This window comes from Ischnura elegans, chromosome 9, assembly GCF_921293095.1.
Source record: "Ischnura elegans chromosome 9, ioIscEleg1.1, whole genome shotgun sequence".
In the NCBI taxonomy this organism is placed as follows: Eukaryota; Metazoa; Arthropoda; class Insecta; order Odonata; family Coenagrionidae; genus Ischnura; species Ischnura elegans.
In genome coordinates, this window is record NC_060254.1 from 41,005,309 (window position 1) to 41,030,454 (window position 25,146).

Consider the following 25,146-nt stretch of genomic DNA (forward strand, 5'->3'; position numbering starts at 1 on the left):
GGAGTTTTCGAGAACCTGAATATGAGAAATAGTGGAAAATATGTCCGCCGTAAAATTGTATTAAATGTTGTGCGTGAAATAATATATAATATTTTTCCTTATGTTTTTAAGGAGGTATATTTTGAGAGTATTATGAAGCAGCAAATGTTATTAAATAATATTGCACATACGTCCTACGTCAAGTTCATAAAAACGATACCATTGGCGGGAGCGTTTTTGTCGGAGGGGAAGAACAGGGGAGGGCTACAGGGGGATTTCAGCGGATTGCAAGCAATGGTATCAAAGTGATTGCTACGGTTGAATATGGCTGCTTCTTCGTCAAGGTAAATGACATTTCTTGTTGTTTTACATAGGAAGAATGTCAATATATCCTTCATTTGTTTAAAATGCATGACTTAGTTGCTATTAGTTAATAAACATAGTGGAACTCATCTTTGTGCAACATTCATCTTGTCCCTCATGAAATGAAAACAATGAATGCTTATAATGACAAGATTTCGTTTAAGTCATTACTCTAAGAGGTTGTGTGAATATTTTGGTGTTGTAATAACACTTCCAGCCAGTGGAGTTTTATTGTTGATATTATTGCAGTGGTTATGAATTCATGGTTTAAAAATTTCCTTTTGTCAACTAGGGTTGACGCCAACAGAGTTTGCTGTTATGCTCATCCAGATGCGCCTCTAATAGAAGATTATAGAGCTGGGGATCAGATTTGTTCGGAATGTGGACTTGTTGTGGGAGATCGGTGAGAACTTAATTTCAGAAAGTGTTGCGTATTGTTTCCATATTCCTTGTTTGTATGCTGTTTAAGAGATAGTGGATGTTTCCTTACTTTTCCAATTGTTTTTTGCCTTGGCCATTTGCTATTTTGACTTTACAATTGAATGGTAAATGAGCAGCACAAAAAATAAAAAAATATTCTTTCTTCTTACGGGCACGAATTGACCCAAATTTTTTCTTGATCCACGAAAACTTATTTTCCTGTTTTTATTCATTCAATGTATCTGCCTTTTTGATTTTTATTGCTCTTAATATACATTTTTTATTAAATTAGTTGAGGTGTAAAATGTTACATCAACTATCGGCATTCCAGTCAATTTGTGGAATTGGTTCAGAGATTTGAAAATGTGCTCGGAAAAGTTTCTAAAGAACACAAAATGGCAAGAATCCCCCATACACTGTAGCAAGTTTACGGGAGTGAGAATGGCTGATTTATCAACACTTTGTATTTTGTGTGCGAAGCGGCAGTAATCAAGTGTGTTGCAATGTTGTCCTTTTTTCATTATTTTAATGAAATGTGGATTGGTTACCTCTGTGGCAGAAGTGTGTATGTCGATCCTTACAATTCTATAAACCCTGATGAAAAAGGACGTGAAGTGGCTCTTTTCTGAGGTGTGCAAGGAAATAGAAACGTATGGATGACAGAATTTTTCAACTTAAGAATGTTTGTTTAATATTGTGATTGTTGGTGAGACTCTTAGCATAAGGTTTTGCTAATTATTCCTCATTTGAGACTATTTTCTGGAGTTTCTTTTTCTTGTAGGGTGATAGATGTGGGTTCTGAGTGGCGAACATTCAGCAATGAGAAAGCTGGTGCTGATCCTTCACGTGTTGGTGGTCCTGAAAATCCTCTCTTAAATGGTTCAGATCTTTCAACTGTCATTGGTCCTGGGAGAGGAGATGCATCATTTGACTCCTTTGGTGTATCCAAGTATCAGAATAGAAGAACAGTAAGTATTGTATTTGATATCCTTATTTCTTGTTGAACTATGCTGCAGCTGACCCCTCCTTTACGATGTTGTTCTTTTCCACAAGATACTTCATAACAGTGGCGGCTGGTGGTAATTTATCTAGAGTGTGCATTAGAGCAGATATAGGATGATTTAATTATATTATGTTAATCCTAATCCATGAGCATCATATTTCGTCGTAATAGAATACATAGCAAGCAAAACATATCACTGGTACACTCTACCCTTAAAATTGCACGAACAGAAATACATAATATTAGCATGTATGAAAATAATTATTCTCAACACACCTTTACAAGTGATGGTAGTTGAAATTCATTCTCTTTTCCTTACACCCTATGAGGAAGTAGTGTAGAAAACGGCCATACAGATGACTCTGTAAACGGACTAGGATCCTGGGCGCAGGTAGTGTAGGTGGCAGCTACACCACTACACTACCTGCTAGTCAGTCACCAAAATTATGCGCGTGCGCACTCGCATGGTTTTGAGTCTGCTCCCATCGCCCCTTTGAACAGCACATACCCCTCGCTTACCTCGTCCCGCCAGAGCACCCTCAAGCGATCGCACAGACCGAAAATGCGCCCGGCATGATGCCACGGGATCGCACACTTGTAGAGCGGTGAATTCGAAAAGGTGATAGCTGCAGCGTTCGGAGGCTCATGTTTCTTGCATATGCAGACAGTACTTTTATCCTTCGCGTTGCAAAGGAATAGTTTTCTTTTATAATTTATTCATCTTTGTGTGTGCACTTGCTAACATGCGTATACGCACGCGCCGCCACTGCTTCATAATGCAGAATTCTAGAGAAGATATATATTCTATACATATATCTCGCCAGTCTAATATCCATGATATCAAGTAAAACTGTCATGGAGGGCATGGTTTGGTCCATATCCCTAAATGATGAACAAAGCACCATCTCTTGGTGCAAAATACCCCTCCTTGGTCCGTTATCACATCACATGACCGGGACATGTCCTGAAAAAGTAAAACTGTCACTAGGCAGAAGTTGTAGTGTTGATAACATTTTATTCACATATTGAACTTGAATCATACATTCAGGGACAAGGACCCATATGGTGTACATAAGATGTGCTGTGACACGTCTGACTATAATTTTGTGTAAGTAGGTCAAACTGAGCATTGAGTTATAACAAAAGTAGTGGAGCATGAGAAGTGTTGGGTGAGACGTGGTCCAATGTCAAATTTTGCGAATCATTTGTAAGGCTGTAAACCTGTGTGTGATTTCAATTTCACAAACATTGCAAAGGGGATGGCCTGGAATTTTTGGAGTACAGCAGACTCCTGATTATCCGGGTGAGGCTTATTCGTGTTGCAGATATGTATAATATATATCGTGCCCGTGCACAATTTTTACTCTCCTTCATTGTTTTCTGCAATATTTATAAATTATATAATTGGATGAAAAATCTTCAGATTTACTGCATTTGAATGCAAAGCTACACCAGGCTTATGATTTAGAATCCCCTTCGTAAAAAACAGAATTAGTTGATTTACTTATTGAGAAGGAATGTTTCAAGTTTACTTGTATGTCTGCTCTAGAATTGAAAAAGATAAGGATCAAGAAAAAATAACCTTTATCAGTTTAAAAGATTCTTTGATGGTTTACCAATCATAAGTTAAGAAAAATGTTAACCAGGATCTTTAACCGATACCAGATTGAGAATTAGTAATACATGGAACCCAGTCATCTGCAAAATTTCTTCATCTTCCCCCTCCGCCAACCTGAAATGAAAAAGCAGCAGAACCAAACTCCAATACCATTCCGTTGAAGAAGTGACCAGCAGTCGGTCACGAAACGTCGGGGCAACTCCGTTACATCACGCAGCATACACCCATATGTCTGTCTTTAATTATGATGATGATAGTTCTGGAATTCATTACGAATTGATACATCAAAGTTTTCAAGTTCACATTATTTTGCTAACTGTTAAGTTAATTACTAGTGACAGTAACAGAAATCACAGAGCTCCTACTGGTCATCCCATCAATTTTGCTTGTGATAATGCATATTATAACTCCGCTACAACAGAGACCATATTGCATGCTGAGGCAACTCCATAAAATTTGTGGTTCTTGAAAATCAGGGTATTAAGGTGAAACTGGTGATGCATGCCACATTTGTCTGAGATTAACATTACTAAGTGATCTTATGGAAGTGTGTTTGTCAATGATGCCAGTCCTTTCAATACTTCCCTCTATTCACTGGAAACATGGGTGATACTTAATGCTAGGTGAGGCCCATAAAAATGTAATGGAATATGATCTATTCAGTTCTCTCCATAGTTTGCGGGTAAGCTACGTCAAAGGTGATATCAACTTCGACGCAGCTAACCCAGAAACTATAGAGATAACTGCAATCCAGCACTGCGAAAGCCTCAAGCAGACATTTAAGATCTATTCAATATATATATGTACAGTAAAACCTCTTTAAATCTTAATGGAGGGGACCAAAATATGGGCAATTTGATGTATGGAGTTTCACTCTAGAGAGGTTTCAATGATAGTCACCCTTTTTTCATATCCTTCAAAAATGAAGGCGCTACTGTCTTTTAAACCATCATATTTATGTCTTTAAACAAACATGCATGCATTAGTGAGCATATATTTATTACCTATGTAATAATTACCGAAAGCGAGCGCTATCGCATGATTTTTGCCATGATTCGAGAGAAAACGATGTGATCTCTCACAATTCAGCAGTCACTTAAAATGATAAGGATAGTTGGATACCTTTTTTCTTATTTACTGTTAGGTATGCTCTCATATGGAACAAAATGGCCACAAATAATGATTAATGTGAAAATTACAGCATATTATAGTTGTAAAAGAAAAAAAAATAAGGGTGAAACATTTATTGATGAAAATATCATTCCATTTACATAATCACAGCTGCATTAATGGTCTCTAGTTGTCTTGGTACAATTTGCGGAGGTAGTTAGTCTCGGGTGGGGGGGTCTCCTTGGTATGATAAGTGTAGGTTTTATGAGATAAAGAGGTTCACTACATAGAGGTTTGCCAATAAATTTACATGTAAATCTGATGGGACCGTAGGGGTGGTACGAAGTATGGAGGTTTATGATGTAAGGCGGTTCATTACATATAGGTTTTACTGTACAGGCATCCCCCGAGTAAGAGATGCGTTCCGGAAGACTGCGTAAGTCGAAATTTACGTAAGTCAAACATTCTGCGTTAGTGCTTCAGAAATTTCGATTGGTGCGGTGAATTCTCATCGGAGAAATGCGCGGTAAATTCTCGGAGAAGTTTCATTCAATTCACTGCAATATTCATGAACTCTTCCACGCATTCTTACGTTATTAGATACAAAATCAATGAACATTAATATAGTCTGAGTTGCATCTCAAGCATTGCCAATCAAAATGCGTAATATTACTCCCCGAATTGACCGATCGCGTGGATTCGATAAAGTACAGTATCTCAACACTACATTACTAAACTGAATACTTAAATTGATTCATTATCTTGTACTGCGATCTAAGGGTAATCATTTTATCTTCTGCCTTTTATATTTTATGTTGATTGATGAATCTGGTGGTTTCACTGTCAAGGTTTATACAATTAGGAGGGGTGTCGAGGATTACGAACAAATAACACACACAGAATGCCAGTAAATCACTATATTCTTAGATACATTCACACGCACATACACTCAATCTTTCACGCACGCAAACATATTTTCATTCTCTCATATCTCAATAAAAAAACGTGAAAATATCATCATTTGAATATTTACTTAGCTGGAAATATCAAAGAGTATTTCCAATGCACGAAGCTAATTCAAAGTGAGCTTTTATTCAGCCAACTCGGGTGGGGAAAAGCTTTCAATGACGCAGTATTAATTTACATTTGCACACAATATGAGAGAACGAGAAAATGCAGCTTGATAAAATCTTTGCAAAATACAACACGGTAACCCAGTCGCCAGAAATATGTAAACAAGTACGCAATTAATATCGTGTGTCAACTTTTTCTTCGCTTTTTTACCTCGTTCATTGCTAACACTCAAACTTTCAATGCCTTTACATGGGTACTAACCAATTCTTTTCTGCAATGAAGATTTTTGCTCGAACTTCATTTTCTTTTAATTCTACAGATGGAAATGTCCAAACTTAAGGATACAGTTTTTAAATAGTTAAAAGTCGGAGTTCGGGTGTGTTGCTGTTTAACAAGCTGTTTCGTACAGGAGTGAGCGCAACCACTTCCATCGTTAGAACTGCAAATTTTCACGTTGATTGCTGACTTGGGATTTATAAGTGATTTTTCTACAGAATTTAATGAAAATTCCTTCGTGGAATGATAAAAATGGGCCACTTTGTTATGTTTAGAACGTAAAAAACTCGATAACTATTCGATATTTTTTCTACAATGGGGTGTACGAGCGAATATCTACTTCTTCGCACTCACATTCGATAATTAACGTAATCACTTGAAATACGGTTATCACTTACGTAAGTACGGATTTACGTAAGTCGAGACATATGTAACTCGGGGGATGCCTGTATATATTTTCTTGGATTTTTGACCTGTATTCAAATGTTACACTCTCTCAAGAGAGTGTGTGTATTATGATTATGTGTTTTCATTTTGTTTCAAATTTTAATGAAGAAGGACTTTGTTGCTAGGAAGTGTTGTTCCCCTCAGGCTTAGAGAATTTTTACAGTCCTTAACTAGTTAATATGGCAATAAATTTCAAATATCTATGTGCTGAGGTATTAGCTGTACAATCCTGAAAAAGAGAAGTAAAGGAGGTTGAAAATTGATTCCAATGAATATAAATGATACATAGTATGTGCAAAATATTATTTATTTTTCCCGTGTAAATAACTAATTTCCTCTAGAGGAGAAGTGAAGGGTTAGGAATTAGTTCCAATTGGCTATAAATTATTTTTTTGATGGTGTAATATCTGCCTTTTTTATTGCTTGCTGATTTTGGTTGTTTCAATGTGATTTTATTTTTTCTTTCAGATGAGCAGCTCTGATAGAGCACTTATCAATGCTTTCAGAGAAATCAACAGTATGGCAGATCGCATCAATTTGCCACGCACCATTGTTGACCGTTCCAATAACTTGTTTAAGCAAGTACATGATGGTCGTAATCTCAAAGGTCGTTCTAATGATGCTATTGCATCAGCTTGTCTATACATTGCTTGTCGGCAAGAAGGAGTGCCTCGTACTTTTAAGGTAAGGCTTTATTTTTTCATGGCAAACCTCATCCTTGGTAGATATAACTATGCAATTAAGATTTATGCAAAAGGGGGGAATTGAACTCTATGGCTTCAGTGATGCAGTACTTCAGAAATGCAAAACTCTAATGGTCATATAATATCTCCCAGCAATCGTCCACCTTTCAAAAATGAACCACTGTGTTGGTGTGCGAGAAGAGTTTCACGGCTGGGACCAAACCCCCAGCCTCTGTACTAGAATAGCCAAACTCACATACACTCACGCACATATGTGGCCAAACATGATCCTTTGTGAAGGCTGAAGTGACCTTAACTAAGGCTTCCTGGTCCACAACCCAGGATTCCTCGCATGGGTGGGGAGACCCTACTAAGGATGCCTTGTTGTTGGTAGATTTATGCAAGTATGTACTCTGAAAACAGTCACACTTAGATTCGCTCACCCACTGATAGATTCAACTTTCCTGGAGAAATTAACTCTTGGTTGCTAGTAAGTGTTGGTCCCTTCTGATGTTGTGGATTTTTATAGTCCTTAACTAGTTAACACGGTAATAAATTGCAAATGTCTATTTACTGAGATATAATAAGAGCATAGTCAATGGTCTGAAGGGGACTTGGGACAGGTCGAATGTATTTTGGCACACTAAGTGGCCCTCCTCAGCTGTAAAGGAAAAAAGATACTTGCACTCACACAGTCGAAAGTGATGAGAATGTGAGGGCAACCTAACTTAAGTAGGCTTGGGATTAGAGGTGATGATGGATGAAGCTCCTCCCTGGTTGGCCCCCAAAAACAGGGAGCATTGAAGCAAGAAGGCTAAAAAAGGTCAGTTGGCAAGAAAGGGAGTGAGGTGATAGGTAACTGTGACCTTACCCCACCTTCAGGCAAGTTAAGACACATTCTCCTCCCAATATGGTTGCCTACCTTACCAAAAAACTGGTTTCTGAGACTTTTTAATTGGCTCTAGGACGTAAACTTCTAATTTACTATGTGTGAATTACCGAATGATCTACTTCATTTTTCTTTACAGGAAATTTGTGCTGTTAGCAAAATTAGCAAAAAAGAAATTGGAAGATGCTTTAAATTGATACTTAAAGCTCTTGAAACAAGTGTTGATCTCATCACTACTGGTGACTTCATGTCAAGATTCTGCTCCAACCTTGGTGAGTGTATTAAGTGGTATTAATTGTAAATTACACGGTATTTTGATTTAAGTGTGTTACCCTATCTTCAGTATTAGTTCTTCTGATGTAGATTTCATTTATTGCATTTGATTACACAAATCCCAATTTGCAACTCTTCAGTAATCCTTAATAATGTCGAAAGATTCAGTATTATAAAATGTGGAAATGCAATAAGGAGACACAAGACAGGCTGCCATAAAAACAGTCCAGAAAGCAGGGCAAATTATTATTATTTCAAGGACAGATCTCTCCTGTTAGGCATAGGTTGTATGCAATATTTTTGTAATGATAGCAAAATTTTAGAAACATTGTGTTAATTTGAGATTATAGAAATAGTGACATTTTTCATATATTTATTGTTTTAAATGTTATGACTTCTTGATTACAGGACTGCCAAATATGGTTCAGAGGGCTGCAACACATATAGCAAGAAAAGCAGTAGAGCTTGATATAGTTCCTGGGCGTTCACCCATCTCTGTGGCTGCTGCTGCTATTTATATGGCATCTCAGGTGCGTAGATTATTTTTCTTCGTTGTATTTTGCTTCAGGAATGATAAAAATTTTATTTTTTATCACAATCTCTGAAAGTTTCTAACGGGTATTAACTGCATACCAATGACAGTATGAATAAGGTGAAAATCTCCCCTGATGTGAATGAACCATTTTGTGGAATATTTTAAAATTTAACCAGAGGTTAACTTCTGACAAAGTTAACCTTTTTCATTTGCAAATATGTATTCTAGAGATGGGTCAGTTCCGGTACCTGGTTCTTGGCACTGCCATTTCTTGGCCTTTGGAACTGGTATAAGGAACCGATCGCATACATTCGGTACTATGGAACTGGAATGGTGGCGAGGATTGAATTTTGCACCCAAATCCAAAATGGTGTACAGCATATTCAAGGCCGTGGCCAGTGTCTTGTATGAAAGTCTTTCATTTTTAATTCATAACTTAAAATACCGTATTGTAAGAGAACATTATCAGCAATTCTTTAAAACTCTTGTATGTTCAATCTACTTTTCTTGTTTGCAATTTTTGCAATATTAAGATGTCATCCGATGGTAATGAAGGCCACAACATACCTGTGTCGTTGCGTTGCGTGTAGTGTGATGGTGCATCCGCATGCATCAGAGCAACGTTACTGGCAGCGTCGCAACCTGTGCCAAGGTTGGAAGCTTGGTGGTGGCCGCACATCTAACCGCCATAGGCTGCGGCGCCGCATAGACTGACGTCTACTAAGTTTCAACTCTCTAATGGGTTGCTTTTACAAAACTAGGCTATGCAAACATGAAAGGGTTGAAATGTTTATTTGTTAACGTTTGCAAGAGTTCATCTTTGCTTCTGCAATCACTGTGAATGTTTTTTCTTTAGTAAGCATCAAGCTATGTTATGAAAATTTTGAATATATATCGTGACTCATTGTAGCTATAAAAATTGATGGTCCTTATAATTACTCTGATAGAATCTCAAAGTCGTAATTATTTGATTTTCTGAGACAAAAAATTTAGAAGTGCAAATATTACTTTCTGATCGCATGGCATCCAATTTCTTTCTTTAGAGAGTTGCTACCTTAAATGAGTATTTAAGAGTTTGCCGCTTTGTCACTTTCGCTAATATTTCCGCGGCCACGGTGTTTGCACAGCAGCACCCACGCGACGGACAAATCTACCGCGTGGGCTAAGCCGTTTTACAACTCAGTTTAGCCATGGTGTCACTGTACTAGGGTATTGAGCAGTTTAGTGTTGAGGTTACAATAACTGTGACAGTGAGGCATGCAAATAGGTTGTCAATTAAAATGAAAATTTAAGCTATATTGAGGAATATAGAATATATTTTGTACTGACTTACAAGTTACAACAAATTAACAGATGATGTCGTCATAAGTGGTGGGATATTTACTATTGATCCTGATGTTATGCTAACTATCTATGCAGTATGATAACTGTGCTCCAAGGATATTTCCTGCAACCTTTCATAATCAACATCGACTATTACTGTTTCCAGTGAATGCCTGTTCTGCACTGCAGGCAATTTTTCTATCAAAGAAAATATTAGACCCAGATTGGGTAAAGATGTTGAATTTTTCAGCACCCTTATTCCAGAACTCGGGTAGACGCGAGCTACTTAAAGTGCGAAGGGTTTACAGCAAACGGCAGTCACTTTGCCATCGTATTCTGGTGACCGGGCGGTTAAGTGAAAGTCCGTGAATCCGTCTCTCTAATGGCCTAGTCATAGACGTCACTGATGTTGGTGATGTAGATCGTTGCGACCAATAGGAACCTAAGAAGAAAACAAGTGAAGAGTGAAATATGCAAGATCCAGAAAAAATAGGCACTAAAAAGGCAATTAACTGTTGTTATGGTTATCATACTTTTATTTTGAAAACTTTTACTTGTGTGTACTAACTTCATCTTAAATTAAAATATCGAATTAAATATCATCTCATCTGGCTTGTATTGGCGACTCCTTTGTTTGCGTATGGCTCCGATAGTTATTTTGATTTTGATGATGTCTTGCTTGTCTTGCATTTTTCCCTGGATATGGATAGTGAAAGGATGAAACAGAAGAAAAGGGGATGGGTAAATGGAAGGATTAGATGAAAAGACGCTGAATGTATGAAGCACGAGAATCGTCCAAGATTGAGATCCAAATGATCGTTAAAAAGTAATAAAAAAAGCATTTGATAGACAAAAAAATAAGTTTCAAATACTATTTACGCTGTATTTACTCGAGTTCCTGTTTTTTAACCGAGACTGACAGCAAAAACGAGTCGAAATTTTAAGTTTTGCTTTGACATGCAGCGCACGCTTTGGGCATCGCAGTAATAAATATTGAATTTACTCGCCAAAAGCCTCATATTTCTCATATATTCCTGTAGCGTGCGCCGATTCACAGGGGAAGGATGGAGAGAAATCACAACACACTCGCTTTCAGGTCTAAAACTCAGCTTCCTTTATTGTATCCTGTTTATTATGTCACAAGGCACGAGAATTTTTAAAAATGTGCTTTTATTATGGAACACTACTACCCTACCAAATTTGAACGATATCAGCGAAAGACACTTTGTGAATGTTCCTTGTTGGGGGCTCCTTGCGGCGAGAGGTCGGCCACCGTTACATTCCTTATTTTTCCCCGTGGTTTAATCATAATCAGTATTTGTTCTCGTAAACAGCCACTTTCAGTATAATTTGATCCTGTAGTAGACAGAATAATAGGTATATTTATAGGGTTGTTTACGAAGTGAAATAAGTGATACATCCTAAATTTGGTGGTCATCCGAGAAAAACTGGCGACTCGATAAAACGCTACAGTAACTCTTATTTAAAAGTGTACTTACGTTGAGAATATCCCATTGACAATATAGATAATGTATTTAACTCCATTCTGTGGATCATCAACCACTTATTCCTCTTATTTTTGTTCTTTGGAACACAAGCAATTCTCCAGTGAGTAAATAGAGGTACTAGACGACGGGGCGCTTTATATGGTTTTGTAGGATACACGATTTATTAGGTTTTCACACGTTTTTCTATTGAATATCCATGCTGTAATACACTTACTGCATTCAGCAAATGATGTAGGTGTGTAACGTAGATCACAATCTGCAATCAACTTATATCAATGTAATCTTTCCCAATCTCCCAAAACACTCCCCTTTATTTATTTCAACAATGGCTTGGCAACCCAATATATTCACAATTCAAAGTTTGACGTTAAAACAGCAATTATATTCGACAAATTTGCGTTTGAGCCCCTACATTGACAGTTTTTCTATCCACTTCCTCAGTCTGTCATCAGTGGATACCGTGCCGTGATATAACGCACCCACGCTCCGTCACGTGTTTTCAAGCAGTCAATGAAGATTATTTTTTATAGACTCAAAACTCAGCTATAAACATTATTTATCCGCGAAAATTTCGGCGAGCACATTTGAGGTAGGAATCTTCTTATTCCAGTACTTTTAAAAAAGCGTGCATGTTCCCCATTGGTTTATATTTATCAAGACAGGCCTTAAGAGATAACATGCAAGTCACAGTGTATATACAGAGTAAATTCTAAAGTTCCACGTACCTGTAATCAGTTTTTTGGTGATAATTAGCTCCAATAACGCTTATGATCTTGCACTTGAAGCGAGGAAGATATGCACTAAATGATAACTAGCCCCTTAAAGTTCCCTGCTTGAAGACTATTTGCTAATGCCAGTTCCATAATGCAATTTTTCGCTTAAAGCTCCAATAACGGTATTGGTAGCGGCTTTCCTCACGTTGGTGAGTTCTGGAATATGCCTGTAAAGTGAGTGCCTTAAAGCGCAGTTAACGTGTCCATTAGTAGTAAGTAAGAATCGACAGAGAGTTCCAGAATATGCTTGCAGATCTAAACCTGGGGAAAGAATAAGTGGCTGCCTGATGTAATATGAAATATTGGTCGATTATGCATTCTTTAATAACGTGTTATTTAACTTAATAACTAGGCAAATTTATTTATTTAGTCCAAAAACAGCACGAGGCCAATTACAGAAGACTACAATAACAGGAGAAGTAATTACATAACATTGAGCAACGTAACCAACAAAAACAAAAAAATATTCAACATTATTTACAAATAATAACAAAGAATAGTCATTGGGTGGTGCGAGTAATAGGGGGAAAATTACGATAGTGATGGTGCAAGTTGGGTGTGGAATGAAAAAAAGGACCAAAATTTGGAACACATTTGGCATATGAGTTAATGGAAGAAGGAAGTCTGAATAGAAAAGAACGTTTAGAAACAGAAAGCAAATAAAGTTATGGAGACTATTTTAAGTTTTTTGTGGAGCATTCCTGCTTATTTATATCTTTAGTGAAATAATTTTCTTTCACTTCTTGCGGTTCTTCATGTAAATTTGCCACTAATTCAGGTGATAAGAATTCTTCCTTGGAACCGAATATCAAGAACCAATGGGGAGAACAAGACCTGTACTAAGAACCAAGAAAATTTAGGAACTGACTCATCCATAGTATATTCCAACCATCATTGTGGTAAAATACCATGAAAAAGTATGGTAATATTTGCCTACGTAAAAAACCACTTCTATTGACTCCCAATCTCGATAACTGCTTTGCAGATTGGTATTTCAAATTGATTATACTGAAATATTAATGTTGATCCTGAGGTGCTCTAAATGCTTCTCCCCTCTTATCTCATCTCACATTTTATATGTATTCTTATCTAACCATTACTTTTACTTAATCAGCAGTTAATGTTTAGTATCCAATAGTCCAATATTTGTAATATGTTGTAATTTAATGTATTTTTAGGCCTCGGATGACAAGAGGAGCCACAAAGAAATTGGTGATATAGCTGGTGTTGCAGATGTCACTATTCGTCAATCGTACAAACTGATGTACCCTAACGCAGCTCATCTGTTTCCAGAAGAGTTCAAATTTGCAATACCAATTGAACAGTTGCCGCAGATGTAAAGTGATTGATTCATTATTGTTGCCAAGCTCTTTCTTTCAAATATAGGGGATTTTTATGACTGGAAATGAATATTTATGTATATACATACAACTTTTGTGTGATTAGTGAAGTGATTGCAGTGTGCATCACTAGGGTACCAAAACCTGGTCATTTGGTTCTACAGTAAGAGAAAACTCCTGATTCAACATTTTATGGGCTTCAATGATCTGAAGTTTTGAGAAGCTACATGTATTGAAGTTTTTTTTTATAGGAGAACCCTCATCCACCTGACTTTTTGGGAGCAAAATATCATTTCCCCAAATATTGGGTAGTAATTCTTAAAATGCAATTTTTTGTGATGCATTCTTTCCTAGTATTATTTGTTCACTTTTTGTTGTATTTGTTTTATTATGATTTTCATAAATTCTGTATTATTTTACAGCATTGAATTTGTTTATGCAGTTAAATTATGACAAAAGGAAAGGATGTCTTCCGTATTTCTCTGCCAATTTTGTGCCTTTATAATTTTACTAACTGTGCAAACATCCTTTACCATAGTCAGCTAATATTTATTTTGAGAGACCACATAGAACTTCACACAAAATGAGTAAAAAAACTGGGAACAAATTCATTTAAGCTTTCTCAAGGGTTTCCATGTAAGTACTGCCTTGCCAGCTGCATAACTCAAAATGCAGAGCTGTTTGTGCAGGGCTATAACCCCTGTGCAGTTTTTATAAAATTTTGTTTAAATAAAATGTAATAACTCCATATTGTGGCTTTTCCTTTTTGTGTGTAAGCTACTCTTGGGATTACAATTTATTACTGTTGCTGAAATTATTCATTCCTCTTATGTGTGTGACAATGTATACATATATGCATCCCCTTGCAGTTGATTTTCATTCAGGATGGGCGTACTCACTTTTTATAAACTATTTATGCATTCTCTGTGATTAGTATTCATATACTTGTTGAGGCTTTTACAGTGGTGGGAGTGTGCCAGCTATATTAAAGTACCCAGATGGTATTTGGAGATACGGGCATGTTCCTGAGTACGAGACAGGTTTCTGGTTTTTCTGGTGGGGACATAACATGAGGAATATACAAATATTATTAGAGCTATTCGATTCCAAGAGGAATCCCTCCTAACCAGAGGGATTTTTAAGGGGAATAATATGCAAGAATACCATTATGTACTCTCATTTGACTTCCCAAATACAGGCTAAGTCATCTGCTGTCTGAGAAACTCCAAACCCAGAATGAATACCCGATACCAGAGTTCCTATTTAACGAGCCTTTACATGGTCGGGACACAGCCTATTCGTGTAACTCGGCTAAGTGATATCATATTCCAGGCAACAATCGTCTAATATCATTAACATCAATTATAGGCAAGATACTTGAGCATATCGTCGTTAGCAATATCATGACTTTCTTGGACAGTCATAACGTAGTCCATTACTGTCAGCACAGATTCCGAAAAGATAGATCATGTGAAACAGCTTGCACTCTTTCTTCACGACGTTCTCACATCCGGGGAATCGAAAAGACAAGTTGATGCATTATTCCTAGATTTTAAGAAAGCTTTCGACTCAGTACCTCAGCATAAACATTTATATAAATTACAGTCATGCAGATTAAGCAAAACAGTGGTAAACTGGATACGCAACTTTTTGAATGATCGCAAGCAAAAAGTAATTCTTGACGGAATCAGCTCTGATGTAGTTAAAGTGACATCAGGTGTTCCATAAGGAAGCGCAATTGGCCCACTTTTGTTCATTATATAAATTAATGATCTCTACTCCCGAATTAGCAATAAAATAAGTTTATTTGCTGACGACACTGTCATCTATCTCGAAATTAGTGATCACTCTGACTGAAATTCTATCATCGGATGTGGAGCCAAGAGTGGGGACTCGAACTTAATCTGAGAAAATGCATGTTGGTACATTTTTTGCAGACTTCGTCCAACTTTTAACTATATTTATGCTGTGGATGGTATAAACATACTGGCAACAGACGAAGTAAAGTACCTTGGAGTTACGATAACCTCGAACTTATCATGGGGAACACATATAAGAAATATTTGCGACATGGCCCTGAAGAAATTAGGATTCTTCATGCGTATTGTGGGAAGATTTTCGGATGAGAAATTAAAAGAAAGGTGCTCCCGTATTTATCTGAATAGGGTCCCCCCTTTTTTATCCAAAAATTCCCGTGGTAAAAGTAATGGGGGGGAAATATATTCAAGCATATTTTTGAAATTTTTTCCCGAAACTGAGGCCCCAAAATTCAGGTGGGGGACTATATTTGGAGAAATACGGTATTTCACACTCGTCTGACTGTACCTTGATTATGCAGCGAGCATATGGAATCTGGTGCCGAAAGACTTAATCCGCACACTGAACAAAATACAAAGGGAGGCTGCGTGGTTCGTCAAAAACTGCTGCAGGCGTACAGACAGCATTACCCAGATGTTAAGCAAATTAGCCTGGGAGCCGCTGTAGACTCGGAGTCTGTGCGCAAGGCTTAGCTTGCTAGAACAATTGAGAATGGATAACTTTCCAAGCAATGAACTCTGGCATGCTGGTATCCCTCACCACCCAGCTGAGCGTGGGGTTCAGCCTGTTCTTGGGGACCTATAGGTGACCCTTGGATTCATTTTCAATAACTTTAGCACAATTTTGCAACAAACTTATATTATTGGCAAAGCTTTTACTAATTATTTTTTAATTTTACTAAATTCAGGAATAAAATACACTAAAATGATAAATAATTCTTATATCAGTAAATATTGACACTAGAGCTTTAACCTGTAAAGGTCCATATTTCTTCCGGTACTTGGCTTCACCATTGTTATAGTTGGCATTTTCAGGTCACTTAAGTGAAGGTTGCAGTCATGCGGAAGAAGTACATATTGACGCAAATTTGAGCCTGGAAGCCTATCTTCATAAAAAAGTTCCTAAGGAACCTCAGAAAGCATGTACTTTCCTTGGAAGGGCTCCAGTTTGAAAAGGTTAAATTAGTGCATGACAGAGGTGGATCCTAATATAAATTTTTGGAGGGCAGGGTGGCAATAATAAATGCATAATTTAAGAGCTTTAAGTCCTCTGGGTGGCATTCTTTTACCAAGTCAATTTTTATCTCTAGATAGAGGGCCTCTAATTGAGGGTAAATTCCCCATACTATCTATCCGTGGAGCTCGGTTTCTATGTACATTTCAAATGATTAGCCTCAAATTAAAATATTCTCCGGTGGAAAGTTTCCCCTAGCCCCTACAGGATATCTCTCTAATACAGGATTGTTTATCACTTAGTGATGGGATCTCTCTCTGGTCCACTTGTAGAAATTTCTAAAATTTGCTATCCTATACTGAATTTTTTTTCCTGAAATTTTGCACTGCTAAAGACAAAATTACAAGGATTAAATCCTTGGATATGACCATTGAACAAAGTCACAAGGTAAAGACCCTACCTGCCTCTTATTTCCTGCTTCCCTCTTTAATCTGTCTTGGCCATTACATCTTCCCCATCAAGTTCATCTTTGCCAGCCTCTGTGGTGCTGGAGTTACATCCCCGCATGCCAATCTAGCATTTGCTACACATGGGTTCACACCTAAAGATAAGTCAGTGAAGCTAGCATGGCTTGTAATAAGATAGTGAAATATTAACACTTTTCACCACATGAAAATTCTATTATTATTTTTGATGCGGCAGAGCTTCAATTTCAAAGCTCCAACACATTAGGGCCGAGGTTCCCGGGTGAGACAACAAGGTAGCGGAAGACCTACCTTGAGGTGAAGCTCCACCATGTACAAAAACTGCAGACCACAGAACTAATTATCCCCACAATCAAACTTGATTAGACCTCTCTGACTACTGCCAACTTGGATTGATGATATATATAACTCTTTTTGGTCAGAATCCATTGTACCAATTATGTGATCTGTGCACATATTTTATTTGAAGAGTAATCATCTCCATCAACCCCTCCAGTTGGCTATGCAGAAGAGAAAAATGGGTGTATACTGTAGCAGAGATGAAGTAATTTTTTCTTCATTGGTCATGAGAAAGAGAAGAACATAGGTACACAGCAAAGAAATGAAGAGATACAAAGGGAATATAGATAATTGTTTTTCGGGTTAATGCTGTGACAACTCATTTTTGGTGGAAAAGTTTCGGACACATTCCAGCTCCCATTCTCGGGTCATAGGGGATATTAAAACAACAAAATTGCATTTGACGATTATAAATTTCAAGAATACTTTTGCTTGACTGCTGATCAATTTGAAGTAGTAATTTTGATAGGTAAGTGCGATAATAATTAAAGTCGACCAAAAAATATTCCCCAATTTTTTTTTGAAGCTTGTATTCATTAACTGACGCTTTATTAACTTAAAAGCAAATATGACAAGTCTACAATCTTAAACCAGGGAAGCAAGCTGAAATTATGCAATCTTATGTCAGTTTAATTCTAAAATAAAATCCAAGGATTCAAGCCTGATGTATTCTAAAATGTTTCCATACTCTGGAAGACTCGTAACATCAAATAGTTTTGCTGACACAATAATTTTAAGTATTGACATTACACGAGTATAACATTGATTGGGTGAGAAGCCAAAGGGTATAAGTGATTTCTTCTTTCTATTCAGAGTTGGCACAGAAATTAGGTATAGAAAACAAACAAGATGAATTAGATACATGGTAGTGCATTTGATTTTCCACTCGATGTCAGTACAGAACAGAGACTCACTCATATCCCTTGGCAACCAAGTTTTGTTGTATTTCTTCTAACAATTACCTTTACCTAACTCTATTGAGAAAAAATCACTTGTACCCCTTGGCTTCTCACCTCCTCAATTATAAAATAATATTGTAACGTTAACAATATGAGGCCAAGGTAAAATATAAAATTTAAAGAATTCTACTGCAGGAAATACTAAGACTATATCATCCAAGACTAAGCCTTCCATCTTACCATTAGGCCTAGCCGCCAACCCAAATCACTGGATAATTGTGAGGATACATTATAATTCCGGAACATGGATCAGTTTCGAAGGAACAACCTTGTCTTCATTATTTAGTCACTGAAATTTATTGTGGTAGCTTCTGAGTCACTAGGAATTATTATATGATGGGGACAACCTATTATTACAGTACATACATTCCATTTAATGGGTCCACCGGTTACTTGGGGCAGCCGCTTAATTGGGGCAGATCTTGAAGTACAGAACCCAATAGAGGAATATCCCAGAGTATTCTCCGCTTAATTGGGACAGCATGCCAATTTGTTGGGCCATGAGTCGACGACATAAGACTCTATACTTGCGATAAATTAAAATTTTTTGTCTTCAGAATACTATTTTTTTATATTTTCCTCCTTTGATTTACTCTTATTTTTCACAAATGCTCTTATTCTTGCCCTATTTTGAAAGCTCTTGTTGTTATACTATCCGCAAGAGGATAGGACTTTTCTTTAATAGGACTTATTTAAAGACATTCATTCAGCGTCGCCTGAGGCTTTGAAAAATATTTTTAACGAAATTGTTATAATTCTTAAAAATGATAATAAATTAACTTAACTCACTGATTTATTAATCAAATTAATAGTTGAATAAACTTATGTTGCATTATCAACATTTTTTAGTCTTCTTTCCATCATTTCAATGTTTGTTTATGCCCATATACAGGATAGTTCGCCTAATTGGGGCAGCCATTTAATTGGGGCTAAGTGCACAAGTCCCGATATGTCCCAATTACCCGGAATCTTCTGTATATACTTTCCCCAAGGTGTGATTGCATCAGTAGATGTGATGAAGTATACAAAGGTATATGCTAGTCGTCAAAATGATGAGAATGTTAAATCATTCCTTATCTTACACTCCCTAACATTTGCAACACAGTAATTGGATGATGCATTTTACATTCCTATCTTTTCCTCTAATATTTTATAGTAATTATTACACTAGTAGATACAAATAATTTTTCAGTAAACACAAGTACTAATCTTTCTTTGGATATTGCTATTGATCAGGTAGTAAGATCCCTATCAATATGTTATGCACAAAATTGTAATTCATGAAGAGATAATGCAACTTACTATTTCTGGAGTTACAGAATGAATTCAAAAACAAAACCACTGGGTTTTGCTAGGCTAGCCACAAGTGGCAAAGTCAAGGAGGACGAACAGCAATGCAAGGCACCACACCTATGAAACCAAGGTAAGATATAAAATTTAAAGAATTCTATTGTAGGATATACTAAGACTACCTTTTCATAAGCCTTTTACCTTACCATTAAGCCAAGCCTGCTACCTCAATCACTGGATAACTGTAAGGTTACATAGGAACAACACATATAAGATGGAAGCTCAGCCTGTGAAAGACTGCTGGCCGTCAGAGTTGGGAATTGATGCTTGGGAAGCTCTTGTACGTCTGCAAAGATGATATTTGGCATGCACCCACGTGAGGAAAGCCATGTATTTGATTTGAAGCCATGCAAAGGACACAGGTAGCTTGCCAAATTTTCATAGTAACTCAAGCTTTATATTATAAAATGTTGAATTGAGACATTATTGAAAAGATCTTAAAACATCATCAGGATCAAAGTAGCACTGGATAATAAAGGAGATAACTTAAAAAGATCAAGTGTATATTATTTGTCATAAGGTACAGTGTTATATTAATGCCAATTAAATTAACAAATACTTGGACAAATACAAACAATTCTTGTTACATAAATTTCCTTAAGCCCAGGAGTAGTACCTTCCAAATGTGAAGTTTTCATCACCAATAACAAGTAAGAAAAAAGTGGCCATTGAGTACAAAAATACAACTCATTGTTACAACTTTTAACTTGCCACACATTAGAAAGTAATAACTGCTAAGGTAATGTAAATATTTATATCCAGAAATTATAAAAAAAGTTGCATAGTATAAATGACATTATCATTAACGATGCTAATAAAAGTCAGTCTCTTAGAGTCATTTCCCAAAATCCAATAGACTATAGCAGTATTCAAAATCCACACACAGCTGTGAAAGGAAACAACTATCACAGAACTTCCAATAGATACATCCACTGCTGTACATGCAAAGGTCAATGCTCACCCACTGTTGGCTGATTCAAGCCCAGTGCAATTCTCAAAAAGCTGATCCCAGAAAATGAGATTCTCACAATTATGCCTCTACAATTCCATTTTGTTGCATGGAATTTTTTCAGTGATCCAGCACACAGCAAAGAGAAACTTCCTGAGTCCATGCCATAATAAATAGAACCTAAAAATTACCATTCCAGTTTTACCAAATGTGGGATTACATATTTTAAAATAGTTATTGTGTGTATTGAGCACTCAGTTCCACCAAAACCTGTACCACATTATTTTAGACTTTAATGCTTTTACTCAAAAGCATTTAAGAATTATTATTCCAAAAGCCTAACACCAACATTGATATTTTCCATTAAAAATACCTTACCCTGGTATCTAGAACTTAAAATAATAAACATTAGCAGTTCTTTTAGTGTCACAAAAACGGAACAAATTTACCAACGTACTTTTTTTTTCTTTGACACAAATTATTAAAACATGGTTCTGGTTTCCAAGTATTCACACATGCAGCTATTCCATTACTATTACAAGCCTTTGCATACACATTAACAAAGTGCCAGAAGACCTGACAAAAGCCATTTCTCATTCATGAGAAACAATATCACCTGAGTTCATAAATTGCAGTTATGATGAATTTACCAAAATTTTATTATAGTAATTACCAAATCCTGAAAAAAACATCAAGCACAGTGATGACCCAGGGCAACTCCTGCCAAACATAATGACCAAGCCAGCTTATGCACACCAGAAAAATATGAGTAAACTTTGGCTTGAAAATATAATACAATGCAGCCATAGCATATAAAATATGTTTTGCATTACTAAGGTTACAGTTTTCACAGTACAGACATTGCAAAACTTGAACTTGCCTACAGACGATAACAGGCCATGAAGATGACAGGTGCTAATGACAGGCCAAAGGCACTAATGTCTAGCACTAACGCCTGCATTCAGATCCCTTTCACTATCTTTTTATAGCCCTCACCACTTTCAAACATATCATGTTCTTCCCAGGAAAGTATACACAAGTTTAACTACTCTTTTAAATACACACATATTAGAGTGAATAAAAAACTTATATTGACCATTTCAATTTTTAATTCAAACTATTAGAAAATATTGGTAATAAATATACACAAGTATTATACCAGATCCAAGGGATGTAACAATTTAAATAATAACTTTCCAGGTTCAATATGTACCTTTGTTTGTATTCCCAATCCGTTAATTAATCCTTTAGACTTCCTTTATGCCGTTTAACTGTTATGCCAAACCATCTCAATATAAATAATGCTCTAGTTGACGCAGTGGCGTAGCCAGGGGCAAGATGCCACCCCCCTCCCCCGAAACATAAAAACAAAATTATTTTCCTTCATAAAAGAGAACAAAATATTGAAAAATCATGAAATTACAAAATATTTTTTTAACAAAATAATTTTTTTCGATTATGAAAAGTGTTAACATTAGTTTAAAACCCTGTTTTTCAAAAATTTTTGGATGCCCCTACCTCCACGAACAAAATTCCTGGCTACACCACTGAGATGATGGATGGTGGTAGAGCTATTGGCAATGTTCTCAGGTCATTCACAGAAAATATTTACCGATAGGCAGAAAATATTACATGTAATCCAAATAAAAATATGTATTTTTCTCTTGATGAAATCTTAGGTTACATTCTGTATAGTAATATTAGTAGCATATATATATATACTAGTCCTTAAGATAAGTAGCCTTTCGAACAGTGATTTTGAATGTAAGATTAAATGCCATAACTTCTCAGGAATCCAATTCATATTTTTCAATGGCTTTCAAGTTTTATGATTATCTGGAGCCCTCCCACCTAGCTCTTTCAAGGAGGTAATTAATGTTAGTAAAATTTGTAAAACATAAGTCCTTCACCCCATATATCACACAAGTGTTAAAATAATATAGCATGTTCTGCTAAGCTCATTAATGCATTCCATCAAAGTACACTAAAAAATCGACACGTCATGTCAATTTCTCACTTATTAATGACAAAAAAGGAGAATGGTAGCGTAGTGGGTAGAGTGCTTTGTTGCAGATATTAAGGTCCCAGGTTCAAATCCTGGATGAAACCTTTGGAAGCCCAAAATGACAACTCTAGAAAAGTGAGGAGACCCATGGAAGGTTGACCCCCTTCCACTGGATGTGAAGGAACAAATGCCTATGGCATTGTGTGGGTTCTACTCTTTATGTATTAAAACCAACCTCAGGGTTGAATCAATAAGTAAATACATGCATATCACATTATGCATATCATTCATACCATTAATTTGATACACGTCAAAAGAAACAGGTGGAATTAGGCATAACTAATACATGAAGCAGAGACTATAAAATGAAACATTTCCCATGAATAAAAGCACATTCCTAGAACATTATAGGATTCAGAGCAGTAAAGAAATTTTTTGTGAACGTCAGAAAACCATGGTTGAGTTATTGAAATATTTATAGGATCGTCTTTTTAATACTCAGAAAAGCATAATTACATTTTTGACCACATCATTGACCCCTAATAAGGCAAGACCTTCAGTAGTTGATTTTGGGTAAGAAATCGATTCTAATGAGACAATACTTCAAAGTCATGTACTAACACAAATATACTGGTAGGCTGTGCCATGAGTTAACAAATCAAAAGCTCTCCATTTCAATCATCAGGGCACTTCTAATTGCAAAAATACCAAATTCTGGACTGAAATCACTCATTAACAAAATAACATTGGCACAGAACAGCTAAGTTACAATATTGTTTATTTGCAAGCATATACTGCATTAGGTAAAAATATCCCGTTAAGAAATATTTGTGGAAAACTTATATTAATGAACATAAAATATAAATATTAAATAAACTATTTCAAAACAAAGATGAGAGTATAATCTACAAAAGCTTTTTGGGTTTTATTAACAATAATCTTCCTTCATTATGAATGACTAGTTGTTTTCAAACTGCACTGTTCCCTACATTTTCCTACTGATTCCTCTCTGATGCATAAATTGTGTAGCATTAAGGAAAATTTCACCTCTATATAATAGCACATAACCCAGGAAATAATGTAAATTGTGTGCCACCAATGATTTTCAAGGGGCCTAATAGCTCAAAAGCATTGAATGCATTGAAGCAATTTTTAGGACAGGTAATCCGGAAAAAAATTTGATGGGAGAACTTCTAGTGAGCATAAAAGCACATGCATGGCATAATTGGGAGCTAAATGAAGAGTACCGTATAAGCGTGTGTAAGAGGCGCACACGTGTAAGAGGCGCACCCCTATTTTGAGCATCGAAGCTATGAAGAAAAAAATTTTACGGCATTTTTTTTTATACTATCGCACGGTATGCCTGGAATTTCGACAGTTATCAAAATTTCTTCTTTCAGTACTAATTGAAAAAGGAAATTTTGATAACTGCGGCGGTAATAGCAGCATAAGAGGGAGTAGGAGGGGAGAGGGAGCGGCATGAGAGTTCCGATCTTCTCTTCGCATACGCCGTTGCTCTACGATGCTTGCCCTATTCACGAAAAATTTTGTTTAAATACTCTCGCAGGAGTATTGCAATAGAATTGCAGCCGTGGAAAATTTTAAGTCAAAACACGACAGGCACATAGCATTAACCTTCCCAAGAGCTTGGACAACAATCGGGGCAATCTCAGCACCGTAGGATAATAACCACATCGTAGATTTAACGGAGCCACACTTGGCCCTCCATCAGCCAATGCCTCTGCCGTTTTTTTTACTTTCCGAGACCCCACACGAAAATAGGAAAATATCAAGTTACAGGGGAACAATGGAAACGTGTTTCATCCCTACCCCGTCTCACCAACTGACCTTGATCGATCTCCCAGTTTCTGGAGGCCACATGCTAGGTGATTCATCTACCGAGACCGAAGATATCTCGATAGCTTTCAATAATTGTATGACTCGCACCAGGTTCAAAAAAAAGAAAGAGATCTAACGCGACGCATATCTGACAGAATTTAAGTTTTTTAAGCTCTAATTGTTTGACACAAAGTTTTATAGTTACAACAAGGCTACTAATATTCAAAATAGTCCAAACAGGACAATTTTGGAAGAAACAAGCACAGCATAAGCGCATTCAAACAAGATGAGACGGACTGGAAACTTTGGGCAACGCAAACTGTGTATATCACATTGCTGCGCCTTTGCCCCTTCGCTTTGAAGGCAACGACGTCACATGCAAGATCGGACGTGTTTGTCCCTTGCTCCTTCACTCGTAGCCTCGTTGCTTCGAAGACAGAGGGAGCGCCTCCTTCCCCTCGACCTCTCCTTCAGCGCTCTTCACTTAAAAGCATTTCTGATTTCTTCTATCTACAATTTAGTCCAACAGTGAACATACTCGTTTGAATTTTTTAAACCACAGGTTTTGACATCAATATAATTTTCAATTGCAATAATACTCATATTAGTGTCTGA

General features: G+C 36.6%; 1 protein-coding gene across 2 annotated transcripts; it reads left to right on the plus strand.

The window, feature by feature from the left end:
- The first annotated feature begins 138 nt into the window (after positions 1-138).
- LOC124165835 (transcription initiation factor IIB) lies at positions 139-14,362 on the plus strand. 2 transcript variants are annotated; one of them, XM_046543363.1, is made up of 7 exons: positions 139-323; positions 635-745; positions 1,544-1,730; positions 6,759-6,974; positions 8,002-8,134; positions 8,544-8,665; positions 13,453-14,362. In XM_046543363.1, exons 1-7 carry the CDS (start codon positions 304-306, stop codon positions 13,612-13,614), a joined length of 951 nt encoding a protein of 316 aa, XP_046399319.1. In that variant the 5' UTR covers positions 139-303; the 3' UTR covers positions 13,615-14,362. The 2 variants fall into 2 exon arrangements, with proteins under 2 accessions (XP_046399319.1, XP_046399318.1); XM_046543362.1 differs by lacking the exon at positions 139-323 and adding an exon at positions 435-521.
- The last annotated feature ends 10,784 nt before the right edge of the window (positions 14,363-25,146 follow it).